At 35.5% G+C, this 15,500-nt stretch overlaps 1 protein-coding gene across 1 annotated transcript; it reads left to right on the top strand.

The window, feature by feature from the left end:
• Positions 1-11,474: 11,474 nt before the first annotated feature.
• Positions 11,475-14,947, top strand: LOC127248126 (WRKY transcription factor 6-like). Its single transcript, XM_051270339.1, has 5 exons — positions 11,475-11,693; positions 11,776-11,859; positions 12,016-12,456; positions 12,689-12,802; positions 14,237-14,947. Exons 1-5 carry the CDS (start codon positions 11,475-11,477, stop codon positions 14,945-14,947), a joined length of 1,569 nt encoding a protein of 522 aa, XP_051126296.1.
• The last annotated feature ends 553 nt before the right edge of the window (positions 14,948-15,500 follow it).

Below are 15,500 nucleotides of genomic sequence, written 5' to 3'. Positions count from 1 at the left end.
TTAAGAAATTTTGAATCTCATAATTAATTTTGATGAAAAAAAATAATATAAAAAATAGAAGAAAACATAACATATAGAATATAAAATGCAAATAGTGTATTGAATATAGGACGATTAACCTTCACGTGCCAATCATGACTATGATATGAAAAATGCAAATTTTTAGAATATATGAGATATATTTTGCCAACAAAGATGAATAATTGACAAAAGTGATAATTGGATATATAAAAAACATATTTTGCATTTTTCTCTAATTTTCTAGCTCATTCTACGATAAAACGTGACTGTAGTTGTTGCTTTTATTTTTAATTTTCATTTTAAAATACACAAACAAAGGTACTGATAAAGTAAATAGAAATATAGTCAATGGAACAACTTAGGTAGAGTGGAATGCGAAATGTCTTATAAGTATATAATATAACATTTGGAGCATTTGAATATAATTTAGAAGTACATTAAATTTATACCAAGCAGATTCAAGGAAAAATATAAAATATGAACCAATATTAAGCTAAATAAGTGGTGGAGTGAGTGTAGACCAATTCTTTTAAAACTAGGATTGAATTGAAATGATGACATTGAGTGCATACCAACTCTCCCAGTAAAAAATACTCCATCCATCCCAAGTGAAGATATATTTGTTTTAGTATTTTTGTTTGTCTCATTCAAAACTATGTCGTTGCTATTATATTAAAAATAATCATACATTAATTCTAAAATACACTTTACTTTTAATAAATCTTAAAAATATCATTACAAATATAACTTATTTATATATGAAGTACAAAGAGCAAAAATATCAAAATCATCTTACACGCCTATTAATTAATAAAATATTATTATTTTTAATCTATTACAAAATTATCCAAATATTTATTTGAACGTGTATGGAGGGGGTATTAATATATGATTAATTAATTATATTTAATTAAATTTTTATTGAACAAAACTATAGAGTATTATTTGATATTAGTATTATTTTATAAAGAAATTTTTTTTATAAAATATAAAAATATAAAAATATTAATATATATACAATTAAAATATATATATATATAAACAATAATACAAAATAACCTTTGTTTTTGTGTCCTATTTAATTGGGGCGCATGAAAAGAAAAAAAAAAATAGAAAGAATTAAGAACTACTGCATAATTGCTGCCAGAGCGGTAAATCTTCAACTTGTCAATATATATTTCCATTTTTTTTTATTATTAATTATATATGACAATTTTTCATAATTGGTTTCTAAACTCAATATAAATTTTTTATTTACTTTAAAAATTGTATGATCCCTTCTTGTATTTTTACATGAAACCCTCACTGGTTTCGAAATTCAGCATAAATCTTCACTTTATTTTAAAAATTATATGGCGCCCCTTATACTTTAAAAACTATTGAATGAAACCTCTGTCATTGAAAAAATATAGATAAGAAATCATCTTTTCATCACACATAGGATGTTTCATGGCGGAGTGGGTTTTCATGCAACGTTTTTTAAAATATAAGGAGGCGTCATGCAAGTAAATGAAGCTTTTACGCTGAATTTCGAAAATGTAGGGAAGTTATAAGTAATTTTACCTTTATTTATATATTGATTTATTTATTTTTTAAGTTGAAGCGGAGAAAACTCCGATGCAAATGGTCTCAGGCCCCAAAACCCAATATCTTTATTTTATGATAAAATTAAGTAAAATTTGCACATAACTTTTTTATAGTTTCGAAATTTAACGTAATATCTATTTACACTTTTAAAAATTGTACACCCTCTTAAACTTTAAAAAACGTTGCATGAAACTCCATCACCATGAAACATTTCTGTATGATAAGAATATGATTTCATATCTATATTGTTTTTTTTGCATGGCGGGGGCTTTGATGCAACATTTTTGGAAGTATGAGAGGACACCATGTAATTTTTAAAGTAGCGTGGGGATTCACACTGAATTTCAAAACTATAAAGTGGTTTTATGCAACGTTATTTAAAGTATAAAGGAGCGCCACAAAATTTTTAAGTAAAAGGGGATTTACTTTGAGTTTCAAAACTACAAGGGAGTTATGGACAATTTTGTCTAAAATTAATACTATGCTATTTATTCATAAAAATTAAAATAATCTTTTTGCATTAGTACTATCTTATTATTATTATTATTATTATTATTATTATTATTATTATTGGGCCTATAATGATGCATATTGAACATATGCTTAGGTTGGATAAAAAATTTCATTCTAATTATTAAAAGTAGACAACGAAAGTTTATGTTAGATTAAATATATAGTAAAAGTTGTAGTTAATAATTTTTTTAATTATAATCTATTAAAATAATAATAAATTATAATTCCATCCTACCAAAAAATTATGGAAAAAGAGCATAAAATCCCTATGTGATTTGCTCAATTTTCTAAAAACCTTCGTGGACCGAAAATTTCATAAAACCTACCTGTGGTTTCTAAAACATTGCACATATGCCCTCTCATTTTTGTTACACTTTTAAATTGCACTAACGGTATTAAATTTTTATACACACTGACCGTTATGCCATTGTCTAAATTACCTTTTCTCTTCTTTATACATCGTGTTCTTTCCTGTACCATCTTCTTCTTCTCTCTCTTCCCTCCTTTCCCCGTCTTCTTCTTCCTTTGGCATCTTTTTTTCTTTCTCTATCTACCTATTTGTTAGAATATGACACTGAAATTCTCTATTCAATCATAAGATTACGTACATAGTTATAGTGATATATAAACCATTTAAATAAGACAAGAATCCTACGAATCTCTTAAATAAGATAACTACCATAAATATAATATATTGTTTCTAAATATATGTTAACACCCCTCCTCAAACTCAAGATATGATTCGAACAAACTTGAGTTTGTCAGAAGTGACCGAAAAAGATATAGCCGAGATCTTCCACGTATAAATCTAAATTCGCCAAGATTGATGCCGTCCACTGGATCAGAGTCAGAAGCAGAACTCTCAACACCGTTAGAGTTGGAAACAGGACTCGCTCGCTCACAACGGAACTAGAGCCGAAAACAGGACTCGCTCACTCTATAGAGCTAGAGACGGAAACAGGACTCGCTCACTCACAACAGAGCTAGAGTTGGAAACAGGACTCTCTCGCTCTCAATAGAGTTAGAGTCGAAAACAGGACTCTCAACAGTGTTAGAGTCGAAAGTAGACTCTATCAGTGGAGTAGTAGAGACAGAGACGACATAAAAATAACACCATGATCGTGGATAGAAACAATTACATTAATAAAATATAAAAATATATACGGGATATAACGGGTCATGGAGGTACCCGGAGAGAATTTGGTTCTGATACCATGTTACGATTAATGGAATAAACTTTATTTTCGTTAATTCACAATTAGGGTACAATATTATATTTATACAAGAGATATATTAGGTAGGATATATATATATAAATATATACACAATATATATATCAACATCCCCCCTCAAACTCAAGGTGGAACGGTGGAACCCAACTTGAGTTTGCTAAAAAATGACTGAAAACGGCCGGGAAGGTGAGGTTTGGTGAATCCGTCGGCCGTCTGATCAGCAGAGGAAATGAGAGACAAGGAGATGCTTCCATGAGCAACGTGATGACGTACAAGGTGACAGTCGATCTCAATGTGCTTTGTACGCTCGTGGAAGACATCATTCGTCGAAATCTTCATGGCGCTCTGACTGTCGCAATGGATAATAGTGGCAGAGGGCTGAGGTACTCCGAGATCAGCCAGCAGCCAGCGAAGCCATAGAAGCTCGACAGCGGTATCGGCAAGGGCTCTATATTCGGACTTTGCGCTGGACCGGGAGACAACCGTCTGTTTCTTGCTGCGCCACGAAATAAGCGAGTCACCAAGGAAGAAGCAAAACCCGGTGGTCGAGCGGCGATTAGAGGGATCTCCCGCCCAATCAGCGTCAGAATACCCGGTCAAAACTAAGGAAGAACGAGCGGAATAATGAAGCCCATGAAGAAGAGTACCTTTGACGTACCGGAGAATCCGTAGGACAGCAGAATGATGAGTCGTCCGAGAAGCAGACATAAACTGACTGACGATATGGACGGCATAAGCAATATCCGGTCGAGTGACAGTCAGGTAGATCAGACTTCCCACCAGCTGACGATACAAAGTAGGATCATCAAGGGGAACGCTGTCCATCGGAGTAAGACGACAATCAGAATCAAGAGGTGTAGGAGCAGTCTTGGAGTCAGTGAGACCGGCACTAGATAGGAGGTCGGAGGCATACTTGGCTTGAGAGAGATAATATCCGTCGGAGCACCGAAGAGGCCCTAAACTCTTCATCTCAAAGTGGCGGTGTAGATGAGCCTGCAACTCAGAGATACCTGATGCATCATCTCCTGTAATGATCATGTCATCCACATAAAGCAATAAAATAGTAATTCCAGCTTACCCACGTCGAAGGAAGAGAGCCGAATCATGATCGCTAGAAGTAAAGCCAAGCTGGAGTAGAGCAGAGCTAAATTTCGAAAACCAAGCTCGAGGTTCTTGTTTCAAACCATATAGGGCACGGCGAAGTTTGCATACCTTGGAAGAGGTAGGAAAACCAGGAGGAGGAGACATGTAGATGTCCTCGGATAAATCACCGTGCAAGAACGCATTCTTGACATCAAGCTGATGCAGGGGCCACCGACGAGCAACAGCAATGATGATAAGACAGCGGACAGAGGTGAGATGAGCAACCGGGGCAAATGTCTCCTCATAGTCAATACCATACTGTTGGGTGTAGCCTTTGACTACCAAACGTGCCTTGTAGCGCTCGATGGATCTATCAGAGTGAGTTTTGACTCTGAATACCCACTTGCAGCCAATAGGTTTCTTGCCAGAGGGAAGATCAACCATATCCCACGTATGGGTTTTCTCCAAAGCCTGCAACTCCTCAGACATAGTCTGCCGCCACAACGGATCCGCATACGCCTCACGAAAGGACCTGGGCTCATGATGGGACAAGGTGGCAGAGAAGCAGTGATAATCAAGTAAGTGAGTAAGAAGGTGACTAACCCGAGTGGAACGACGAGGCCCAGGATCAGGGGCTGAGATCGAAGTCGTGTCGGGCTCTGGTGATGGTGATGTATCGGAGTCGAGAGTAGGAGTAGGCTCGGGGATCAGCGTCGGTTCAGGAGGTGCAACCGGGACAGCGTCAGGAGCGGGAGACGGAGCCATGTCACTGGAGGGGAATAGAGGTGGAGAGGACAAGGCAAAGAACAGAGACGAACGATCAAAGAGGACACGAAAGTGGGACAAGGAAGAGAATTTGGTATCCTCCCAAAATGTGACATGACGAGAAATACGTAGCCTATTGGAAATGGGATCCCAACAACGATAACCCTTATGCTTTAACCCCTATCCCATGAAGCAACACAGACGCGCGCGAGGTTCTAACTTAGTGCGCTCATGAGGAGGGAGGAGGACAAAACTGACACAACCGAAAGGGCGGAGAAGACTATAATCAGGGGTACGATTAAATGGTCTTTCAAAAGGACTGACATTAGCCAGGACAGAGGAAGGGACACAATTTATAGTGTGGACAGCGGTGAGTGCGGCTTCCCCCCAAAAGCGATCAGGACAAGAGGCAGATAAGAGAAGGGTGCGGACTATATCGAGGATATGTAGGTGTTTACGTTCGGCGCGACCATTTTGTGGAGAGGTACCATTTGCAGTAAGGATAGGAGGTAAGGATGGTGCGGTGGATGTGGAGGTCATAAGGCGTATATCAGAGGTCATATGATTACTGCAAGCAGGATCAAAATACCAAGGAGAGTTACCTGATGTGGTAGACATGGCGGTATTGGAAGATAGAACCTGTTTAAGAAGAGCTTCCAGGTCCTGAATCATAGGACGCGCAGGCGCAGGCGTAGGCGTGGCAGAGGCTGTGACAAAGAAGGTACCAGACTGAGGTCCACGAGAATGCCGAGGCTTGTAGTTACTACTGCCAGAGCGAGACGGCCTAGTGGGGCAATACTGTATGGTATGGCCTAAAACATGATAGTAGTGACACTCCACCTTTGGGCAATGAACGAAGTCATGATCAGAAGACTGACATCTTTTGCAGCGATGAGAACGACTCTGAGTAGGAGTTCGGGCGGTGACTGCAAGAGCAGAATCAAGCTGAGGAGCCTTAGCTAGGTGGAGACGAGTTTCCTCAGACAGAATCTCCTGAATAGCTGCATCCAAGGTAGGAAATGGATGGCGATGTAACAAAGAGGCACGAACAGCCTCATACTCTGGACGCAAAGTCATCAAGACCTGAATGAGGCGAAGATGATCAGGACTGATCTCTGCTTGATCCAACCGATGCCAAAGGGGTTGCACTTGGGCAAGGAAGTCGTTGATAGATTGTCCTGGTTCCTGTTTTAGATCATGGAGAGTGCTCCATAACTGATAATAGTGTGCCAAACCAATAAGCACGGAAGCGGACTGCCAAGAAATCCCACACTGCCTTGGCAGTGTCAAATTGGGCAAGCTAAACATGGATCGCCGGAGAGGAAGTATTGCGCAACCAAGTGAGAATTTGATGGTTCTTACTATCCCAATCCTCCAATTTTTCAATATAGGATTCAACAACTGTGGCAGTAGGCGTAACTTCTCCTATAGAAACCGGAGCAATGGGAGCAACTATATCTCCCGTAACAATTCGCCACAATTTTCGGCCTATCAAAAAACTTTTCATCGATTGTGCTCACAAACTGTAATTATCTCCGGACATAACAACATTGATCGGAATATGTACATCCATCTTTTCCATAGAAATTCAAGAGAAGACAATATCTCAAACCTCAAGCCGAAAGCCGAAACGACTGAAACACAAGAAAACCGAATCGAACCCGAAACACTAAAAGTCAACCGGATACAAAAACTGCTCAAACGGAAGAAGTGAAGATACCATCGCGGAGGAAATCAAATTCCGAACATGACGGTGCAAAGATCGCCGCCAACGGCCGCCGCACGCGCCTCCACGCGCCGGCGAGGCGTCTGGCCGGAAAACTCGTCAGGCGCGTGTGAGGCTCACGCGCCGCCGTTCGCCGAACTGTTCCGGAGTCCGGCCGGTCTCGTGGCGGCGAAGACGATGGTGGTGGCGGTGACGGTCGGAAGTGGTCGGAAATATGCTATCTGGAATGCGTGGGTTGTTTCGATTTGGTTGGGAAAAAGCATGGCTCTGATACCATGTTAGAATATGAAATTGAAATTCTCTATTCAATCATAAGATTACGTACATATTTATAGTGATATATAAACCATTTAAATAAGACAAGAATCTTACAAATCTCTTAAATAAGATAACTACCATAAATATAATACATTGGTTCTAAATATATGTTAACAATATTAATTCTCTTCCTCCCCCTCTCTCTCTATATATGTATATCAATATATATATATATATATTTTCTATCCATGTGTGTAAAATGCACTCTACAATTCACTCATTATTTCAATTGAATTATAACATCAAATTTGGGTGTAATCTAAATTAGGAAAATATATCATAAATTTTCAATTTAAAACAAATACTGTAAAAAATAATATAAGTAGCCGTATCAGCAAGTTGCATGTGGGACATATATATATATATATAACCATGTCTGAAGATCCTCAATTCAAACACACAAAAATAAAATTTAGTAAGCAAGAATCAATTAATGCCCAGGCTTGATTGAGAATTAAAAAAGAATCAAATTGAAATAATAAATTTCAATTAATATTAAATCAAATAAATTTATTCGAAATAGAACTAATGAAAATCATCCAAAGAATATTTCACCGCATATTTCCAATTCCATTTAGGCGGGGTCTTGCTAGCCCCATTTCGAGAAAACCGTACATGACCCGACACATAACAACGCGGAATAGCAACAAATCTGGATTGGCAGCTTGAGCTGGTTGGTTTTTGGGCTTGGGCGAAAAAAATAATATGCTGATGGCGATCGGACTCGGCGTGGCAGTGGAAAGAAAAGGCTGAGGCGGTGGCTGAAATAGGGAGAAGCGAAACAGCGTGACTTATCATCAGAAGATGAAGAAAATCCAATGAGATTGGAAAATTCCCAAATTGACGAGCAGGAGGAGAAGGAAGGATAATGAGTAAATTATTGGAAAAGGAAGGGTAATTTTGTAATTTTCTTTTTTTATTATGTAAATTTTTAATAATACACGAAGTGATATATCACGTGTGCAATACAATCTCCGTTAAATATTAACGGTGAGGGTATTTTTTATAATATTTTAAAAACCACAAGTAAATTTTATGAAATTTTTTAACCACAAATAATTTTCAACAAATTCACCAAACCATGGTAGCATTTTATGCTATTCCATATATGTATCATATATATACACACACGATATATATATATATATGTATAATGAGTCCCTTTTAATTTTGGACCATATAGGCAAGGATTCCTTTTGTCTTAGGCGCACACGCCTTGTATTGGATTTGCCCAATGAATCCTAGATAACACATATTGTGGTAAAGATCATATATAACATGACTCCGTTATACTTTTGAAATATTATTATTTCAAAATATACGTCTACTCGTATTTTCTTATGATGATATGGCGATGAGTTAAGTCCATCTTCACACTTATATTTAGTGAATCATTATAACCATTGATTATATAATTCTTTGGGAGTGAATCATTATAACCTTTAAATATGTATGTTTTACTCACATAACCAGAATACTAAACATATAGAATTATATTACATCGATTACTCCTTGATCCTCATTGAATTGTTGGGCAACCCATAACTAAAATACAATAAAAAATATTAATGAACATGGACATTATGAGAATTTGTGAAAATATAAGTAATATATATGCACCAATAAAAATCTTCTACTCCATGATATTTTGTTAGATTATATGTTTCTACTACGTTTATTTCTCATCCCTTAGAAGGCTCAACTTACCCTCTTACAGATGACTCTCCTACATGATCGAATATGAATCAAGAAGGATTGGGTCTTCATTAAATAGATAGATATAATAGTAATATTATGTAACTATGTTTAAAAAAATAAAATAAAATAAAATAAATGAAAGAATCGAAGTAAGCATGGAACCTCTCATTGCTTGATAGCCTTTTTTTCTTTCAAATAAACAACTGCTTTATTCCATAAAAGATGACTTAGATTCAATCAAATGATCAATTATGGTAAAAAAAAATGTTCAATTTCACAAAATAAAATGAAATATTATATATTGGAAAATATGCTAAAAATTATCACGGAAGAAGGATTGTCTTTGTCCTTTTATTTTTTTACTAAAGATTGTAACTTCCCAAATTTTGGTGAATTGACGTTATCAAATTCTATTTTGACGAAAATTCGATAAATATTCAAAATTCTAGCGGTGTAGCGCATTCTTAGAAACGAACATTTCGAAGCATAGTCCAACAAATATATATATTCTTCAAAATTATGAGGAAATTGCATTGCTTGTTTGTTTGTAACAATTCTTAATTATCGATTTTATCCTATACTATTTTGTCACCATAGCGCATTTATGTAAGTTTTAATAGCTAGTTTGTCAATTTAGCCTCAAGTTCTTTAGTAGCGTTGGATTCAAATTGCATCAATTTTTAGTCCAACGCGCTATGTATATCATTCGTAATATCAATTCCGAAGAAGTTTGGAATACAAAATATAATTTTAATTATTCCATACTTGCAAGTGAGAGTATGTCATCGGTGGAGTTCACATGAAATTTTTCCAACACTGATGTGGTTTGAAGGGGCAAGCTACTACACTAGTTGATTTGGTTAAGATCAAATGGTTTAGAATAGTAAACTTACACCACTAAAAAATACATATATATCTATTTTACCTTATTTAATTGTATGTTAGAAATATATTTTTATTTTTTCATTCAATACAATTACTTTTATATATTAAATATTATTCCCTCAATCTTCTAAAGTTATATAGTTTTATTTGGATATAAAAATTAAAAAAATAATAATATTTTAATATCAAAGTTGAGTAAGTATACTTAGTTTATTATATGAAATTTAAATTAAATAATTGATAACAAATGATGAATAAGTAAATTCAAATAATGAAAAATTAGGTATTAAATTAGGTATTATTAATTAAAGTAAATAAAATTTAGAATGGATAAAATTGTTTAGGGGACAATAGTAGTATAATTTTAAGGGATAAAATTATGACTATTATTATTATTATTCTCTTTCCAATTCATTCATATTAGAAATAAAATAAAATAAACTAAAATAAAATGAGAAGATTTGGACGTGAGTAAACTTTTCAAGATTGCACATAAAATATATATATATATATATATATATATGATGATAAAATCATGAGGTAACCAAAAGATAGTATGAGTATGACAAACTGGTGGCTCAGAATAATAAGGTGAGGAAAACAAGGTCAACTCCATTTACCAGAACAACAGAGAATTTCAACCTAGTTTAGTTTAATCTAATACAATACTTGTAATGTAATCCCAACCACCACATTAGTTTATTAGTTTTCCCAATTGTTGACCTGATTATGCAACAGTCGCAAAGACTTGGTCTTTTTTCAAGATCCGATTTCTATACTTAAATATGTTAGATGGCAGCTATTACTTTGGGAAGATCTGATCTGAACATGTAAAGAAAGAGATCGACAAGTGAATTTCTTGGACCTACTGATTTTACTTTTTAGTATCTACCTCCAACTTATTATCATTTTAATCCTTCATTCTATTATTTAAATTACAGTTACATGAGATATACATATATATATATATTTGGAGTTATTAGGATAATAAAATGTTCAATGAAATTTACGAAAAATTATCATAGAACACGCGATATATTGACCAAGTTTGATGGCTTCGCAACCATATTTCTGCTTAGAGAATTCCTCTGCGTTGACCCAACATTTTTACGAGATCAAATAATTATTTTTTAATTTAAAACATGGTATATTTTTTTAGCTGAAAATACTACTTTTTATTTAATTTTTTACTATTTCGAACACCTATAAAATGACTGAAAATGTCGATGCAGGAGTCTAAATACAGAAAATAGTAAAATCAAATGTCTAGAGAATAGTGGATATATCTTTGGATTAAAATAATAAATAAGTTAATTTAAGGGATTAGAACTGTGAATTTAGAATAATAAGGGTTTGATAACAAGTATGGGATCCTCAAATTCTTTTCTCAAGATATCTGAAAACATAATTCTAATACAAACAGGCGTGAAGTAGTAGTTATGATTCAATTAGGGTAAAAGAGCCGAGTCAAATGCTGCATTCAACCTCATTCCCTGTGTGTGTGTGTGTGAGTGTAGAGATATATACATATATATATATATCTGATAGGGGGGCTTGCACGAAGTGGACTCTCCTTTGATCGAAGGAGCCCTCTCCAAACCCTCCTGCCTTTAATTTGTCCGAATCATCGTTTCAGTCGATTTGATATGGAGTCACAGATGAGGTCTGGCTCGTCATCCCCTCCCACCATTCAATTTCCAGTGAGCTTAGGATACGATCAACCGGCGCCGAATCTGAGGAGAGTTGTCGATGAAAGGGATTTCTTCGCCGAGAACAAGGTCGAGGTCAGCGGTGGTGGAGAAGGAGGAGACCGTATGCACCAGGATGATGATGATAATGAATCTGTCTTAGATTTCAAAGTGAATGTACGTATCAATGATTTCTCTTCTTGCCTTTATTTTATTTATTTATTCACTGTCTCATTTTCATTTTCATTTGTACGAGTAGACTGGATTGCATCTTCATCCGAGCAATGAGGATGGAGACGAGAAGATGTGTTGTATTTTAGAAAACAAGAGAGCAAAAGATGAGGTGATGATACTGTTAGATTGGCAGCTTAAATGAAATAATCAATTTAATCATTCCAAACAAAAATAATAATAATAATAATAATAATAATAATAATAATAATAATAATAATAATAATAAAAAATGTGTCCTGAATTGAATTTTAATCAGAAACAGGAGATGCTACTTCTTCGAGCTGAAATGGGGCGGCTCAAGTCGGAAAATTTCCATCTAAAAGAGATGTTGACGAAAATAAGAAATGATTATAACAATCTCCATATGCACGTGACAAGGAAGCAACCGGAGCAGTCTTACGGAAACTACGACGAAAAACACCAGAATTCTAATGGAAATGTTGGATCTGTCCCTAGACAATTTATGGATCTTGGATTGGCCGTCGCACCCGAAAAGGATGTAGGTCATTTGTCTCCACCTGAGAGAAGGACCACAAGGGTCCCATCTCGAATAGCAGATAAAAATGTCACTGAAGAGGAAGAAAATGGTCCTGTGAACAAAGCAGCTAGAATTGCTAACCAATCTTCAAGATCTACTGATCAAGCCACCGAGGCTACTATGAGGAAGGCTAGGGTGTCTGTCCGTGCTCGTTCCGATGCTCACATGGTATGCGACATTGAATTTTCTTTTTCCAACGCATTGGTTTGTTTGGTTTTGATTTGAAATTGAGTTGTTGATTGAAGTTTTAGTTCTTTGATGTAATCTTTAATGACAAAAAAAGAGTGTATATTCATTGGAAACAATAGGGGTTGAATAATGTTGATTTGTGTTTGAAGCAAAGACGAAAGCAGTGTTGTGTTATTTCTGGATTCTTATTTTTAATTTTTTGTTGTTATAGATGACGGATGGATGCCAATGGAGGAAATATGGTCAAAAACTGGCGAAAGGGAATCCAAGTCCGCGGGCATATTATCGTTGTACAATGGCAGCTGGATGCCCCGTTAGGAAACAAGTAAGTCTTGGACTAAATTATTTAATTTGGTGGTCTAAATCGATCTAGTAGAGCTATGCGATGCGATGCTCGATGGCTTGGTGTTCTAAGTAGTGTAAAAGCTGTGTTGTGCTACTTTCTCTCCAAGATTTTGTTTATCTTCTTTGCTCCTATGATCAAATTTAAGTGTGTATAATCTCTTTCAATTCCTGGATACCATCCATGACATTTGATTGATTATACATACATGTGGGCAAATTTGGTTCTTGGTCGACAAGTTTGAAGATCACAACCTCTAGTGTAAAGCTTCCCGTGACATCCTCCGTTCCAAAAATAAATCCTATTATCCTATCTTCACAAACATAGTGTGTATATATACACAAATACACACATGTGTATATATACAAATTATGTGTACTGAGGATAAGATGTATTAATGGGACAGAAGATCTTGCCTGGAAGCTTTCTTAGCTTTGGGGTACCGCAAGAAATTAACCAACATTTTTATCTTAACTCTTCATATATATATATATATATATGCATATATGTTCTTATTTAGATGGCTTTTGTCAAGTGATGGATTCACAATAAGGGTTCAAGATTGAGTTGAGCATATAAAAATGTAGTTTAAGTAGGTCAATAATCTTATAATATGCTGGGCGGATTTAGAGCAAATAATATTATTTTATTTAATTTAATCATATATATATTTTTATTAATTAAAACTTAGGAATGGAATTAATTAAAGCTAGTCATAATAATATCTTAATTAACTATAATTAATCTCATCTACATGGGTGAGATTAATATATATCTTTAGTAATATTTGTATATTATCCTATATTAACTCAAACCAAATAGATATAATATTACTTAATATCATATTTATAAAATCTATTAAAATAATATTAGTTATTATAATTCTATCCTATCAACTAAATACATCCCAATGTATATACACACATCAAATTGTATATTGGGACTATCTTGATATTTCGTATCTAATTTTTTCAAAAGAATAATAAGTAAAAATTAAGCATTTGATGCTATTATTATTATTATTATTATTATTATGATTATTATTTTGTTTTAATTTAATAAACCTACAATTTTATCTTATTCTTTTATTTCAGTAATTAAATTGCATTGTGTTGCCTATCAAAGCTTGAATGAAGAATAAAAGCATATGGGGATCAAATTACAATCGTACAATTTTATAAAACTAAAATGAGAATTATTTGATTTTGATGTTATTTATATATATATATTTTTTTTTTACTTTTTTCATGTGAAATATAATTGTTGTTGATTGTGATCCTTTAAATAAAAACTAGATGTTTGTTGCGATGATTAAAATAAATTTAACAGATTGAGTGGTAAGAAAAAATAAAAAGTAGTGTAGCAATGAAGGAAGAAGGATTACATGGTGCTCCCTCCCTGTACATGTACATGCAGGTCCAACGATGCGCGGAAGACGAGGGTGTCCTGATAACAACCTACGAGGGCAACCACAACCACCCGTTGCCCCCGGCAGCCGTTGCAATGGCATCGACAACATCCTCGGCAGCCAGGATGCTCCTCTCGGGGTCAATGCCGAGCCCCGATGGGCTAATAAACTCAAGCTACCTGGCAAGGACACTCCTCCCGTGCTCTTCTAGCATGGCAACCATCTCCGCCTCGGCCCCATTCCCCACCGTCACATTAGACCTAACCCACCAACAACTCAACGACATTCAATTCCCAAGACCCCCTAACCAATTCCCCATACCCTTCCTCCAAAACCCCCATGCTGCCGCCGCCAACTTCCTCCCACAAATCGTCGGGCAAGCTTTGTACAATCAATCCAGATTCTCGGGATTGCAAATGTCGCAAGAAATGGAGCAGAACCCCAATGGTGGTAGTGGCAGCACGACTACGCAAAATCAGCTGAGCCATGACACTGTCAATGCACTTGCTGCTGATCCCAACTTTGCCACAGCTTTGGCCGCGGCCATCTCTTCGATCATCAGTGCGCCCTACCCCAACAACACCGGAAACAACATCAACACCACTAACAATAACAATAATGTTGTGAGCAACAACAATGGGAGTAGTACTCTCACCACCACCAGCAACGCTAGCGACGCGACCAATAAAGTCACCAGCAGCAATTATCAAGGGAAATAAATTAAGGCGAAGATGAAGTTGTGCAATCTTGATTTCATTATCTATTTATTTATTCTTTTCCAATATGGTTATAGCAGCAGCAGCAGCAAACTCTTTTTGTTTTTGTCTGGCAGGGTTTTGCGTAGTAAATTGTTTGGTTTTTTTGACGATGAATAATGTAATTATCAGTCATCCTTTACGGATGTAACCGCACCCAAGGGAAGTTGTTGAAATTTTGTTTACATAGATTCGAAGTCTTTTAAAATGGCCGTTTTCTAGATAATTTAATTATTTAGTTTTAGATTAGATTTATATTATTAGATTATGTCGTCAATATTTGGTCATATTCATTAAATTAGGTTGTTATGAAGTCTTGATTGACAGGGTGGTCCGACACAATAATCGACCACCGTCGACAGAGTACTTGGTCAAGTGGTGTGGACGACCTGAGTCCGAGATGAGTTAGAAGCTGGCCAAAGACTCATGGCAGTTTGAGGAACTTGTTCGAGATTTTGAGGCGTTGAGGACAATCCCTACTTCGAGGTGGGGAGGATGTTCCAAAGCGAAATTGTGA

Source organism: Andrographis paniculata, unplaced genomic scaffold, assembly GCF_009805555.1.
Source record: "Andrographis paniculata isolate CXL003 unplaced genomic scaffold, ASM980555v1 Contig32END, whole genome shotgun sequence".
NCBI classification, from domain to species: domain Eukaryota; kingdom Viridiplantae; phylum Streptophyta; class Magnoliopsida; order Lamiales; family Acanthaceae; genus Andrographis; species Andrographis paniculata.
This window is presented reverse-complemented; position numbering and strand designations above follow the sequence as displayed.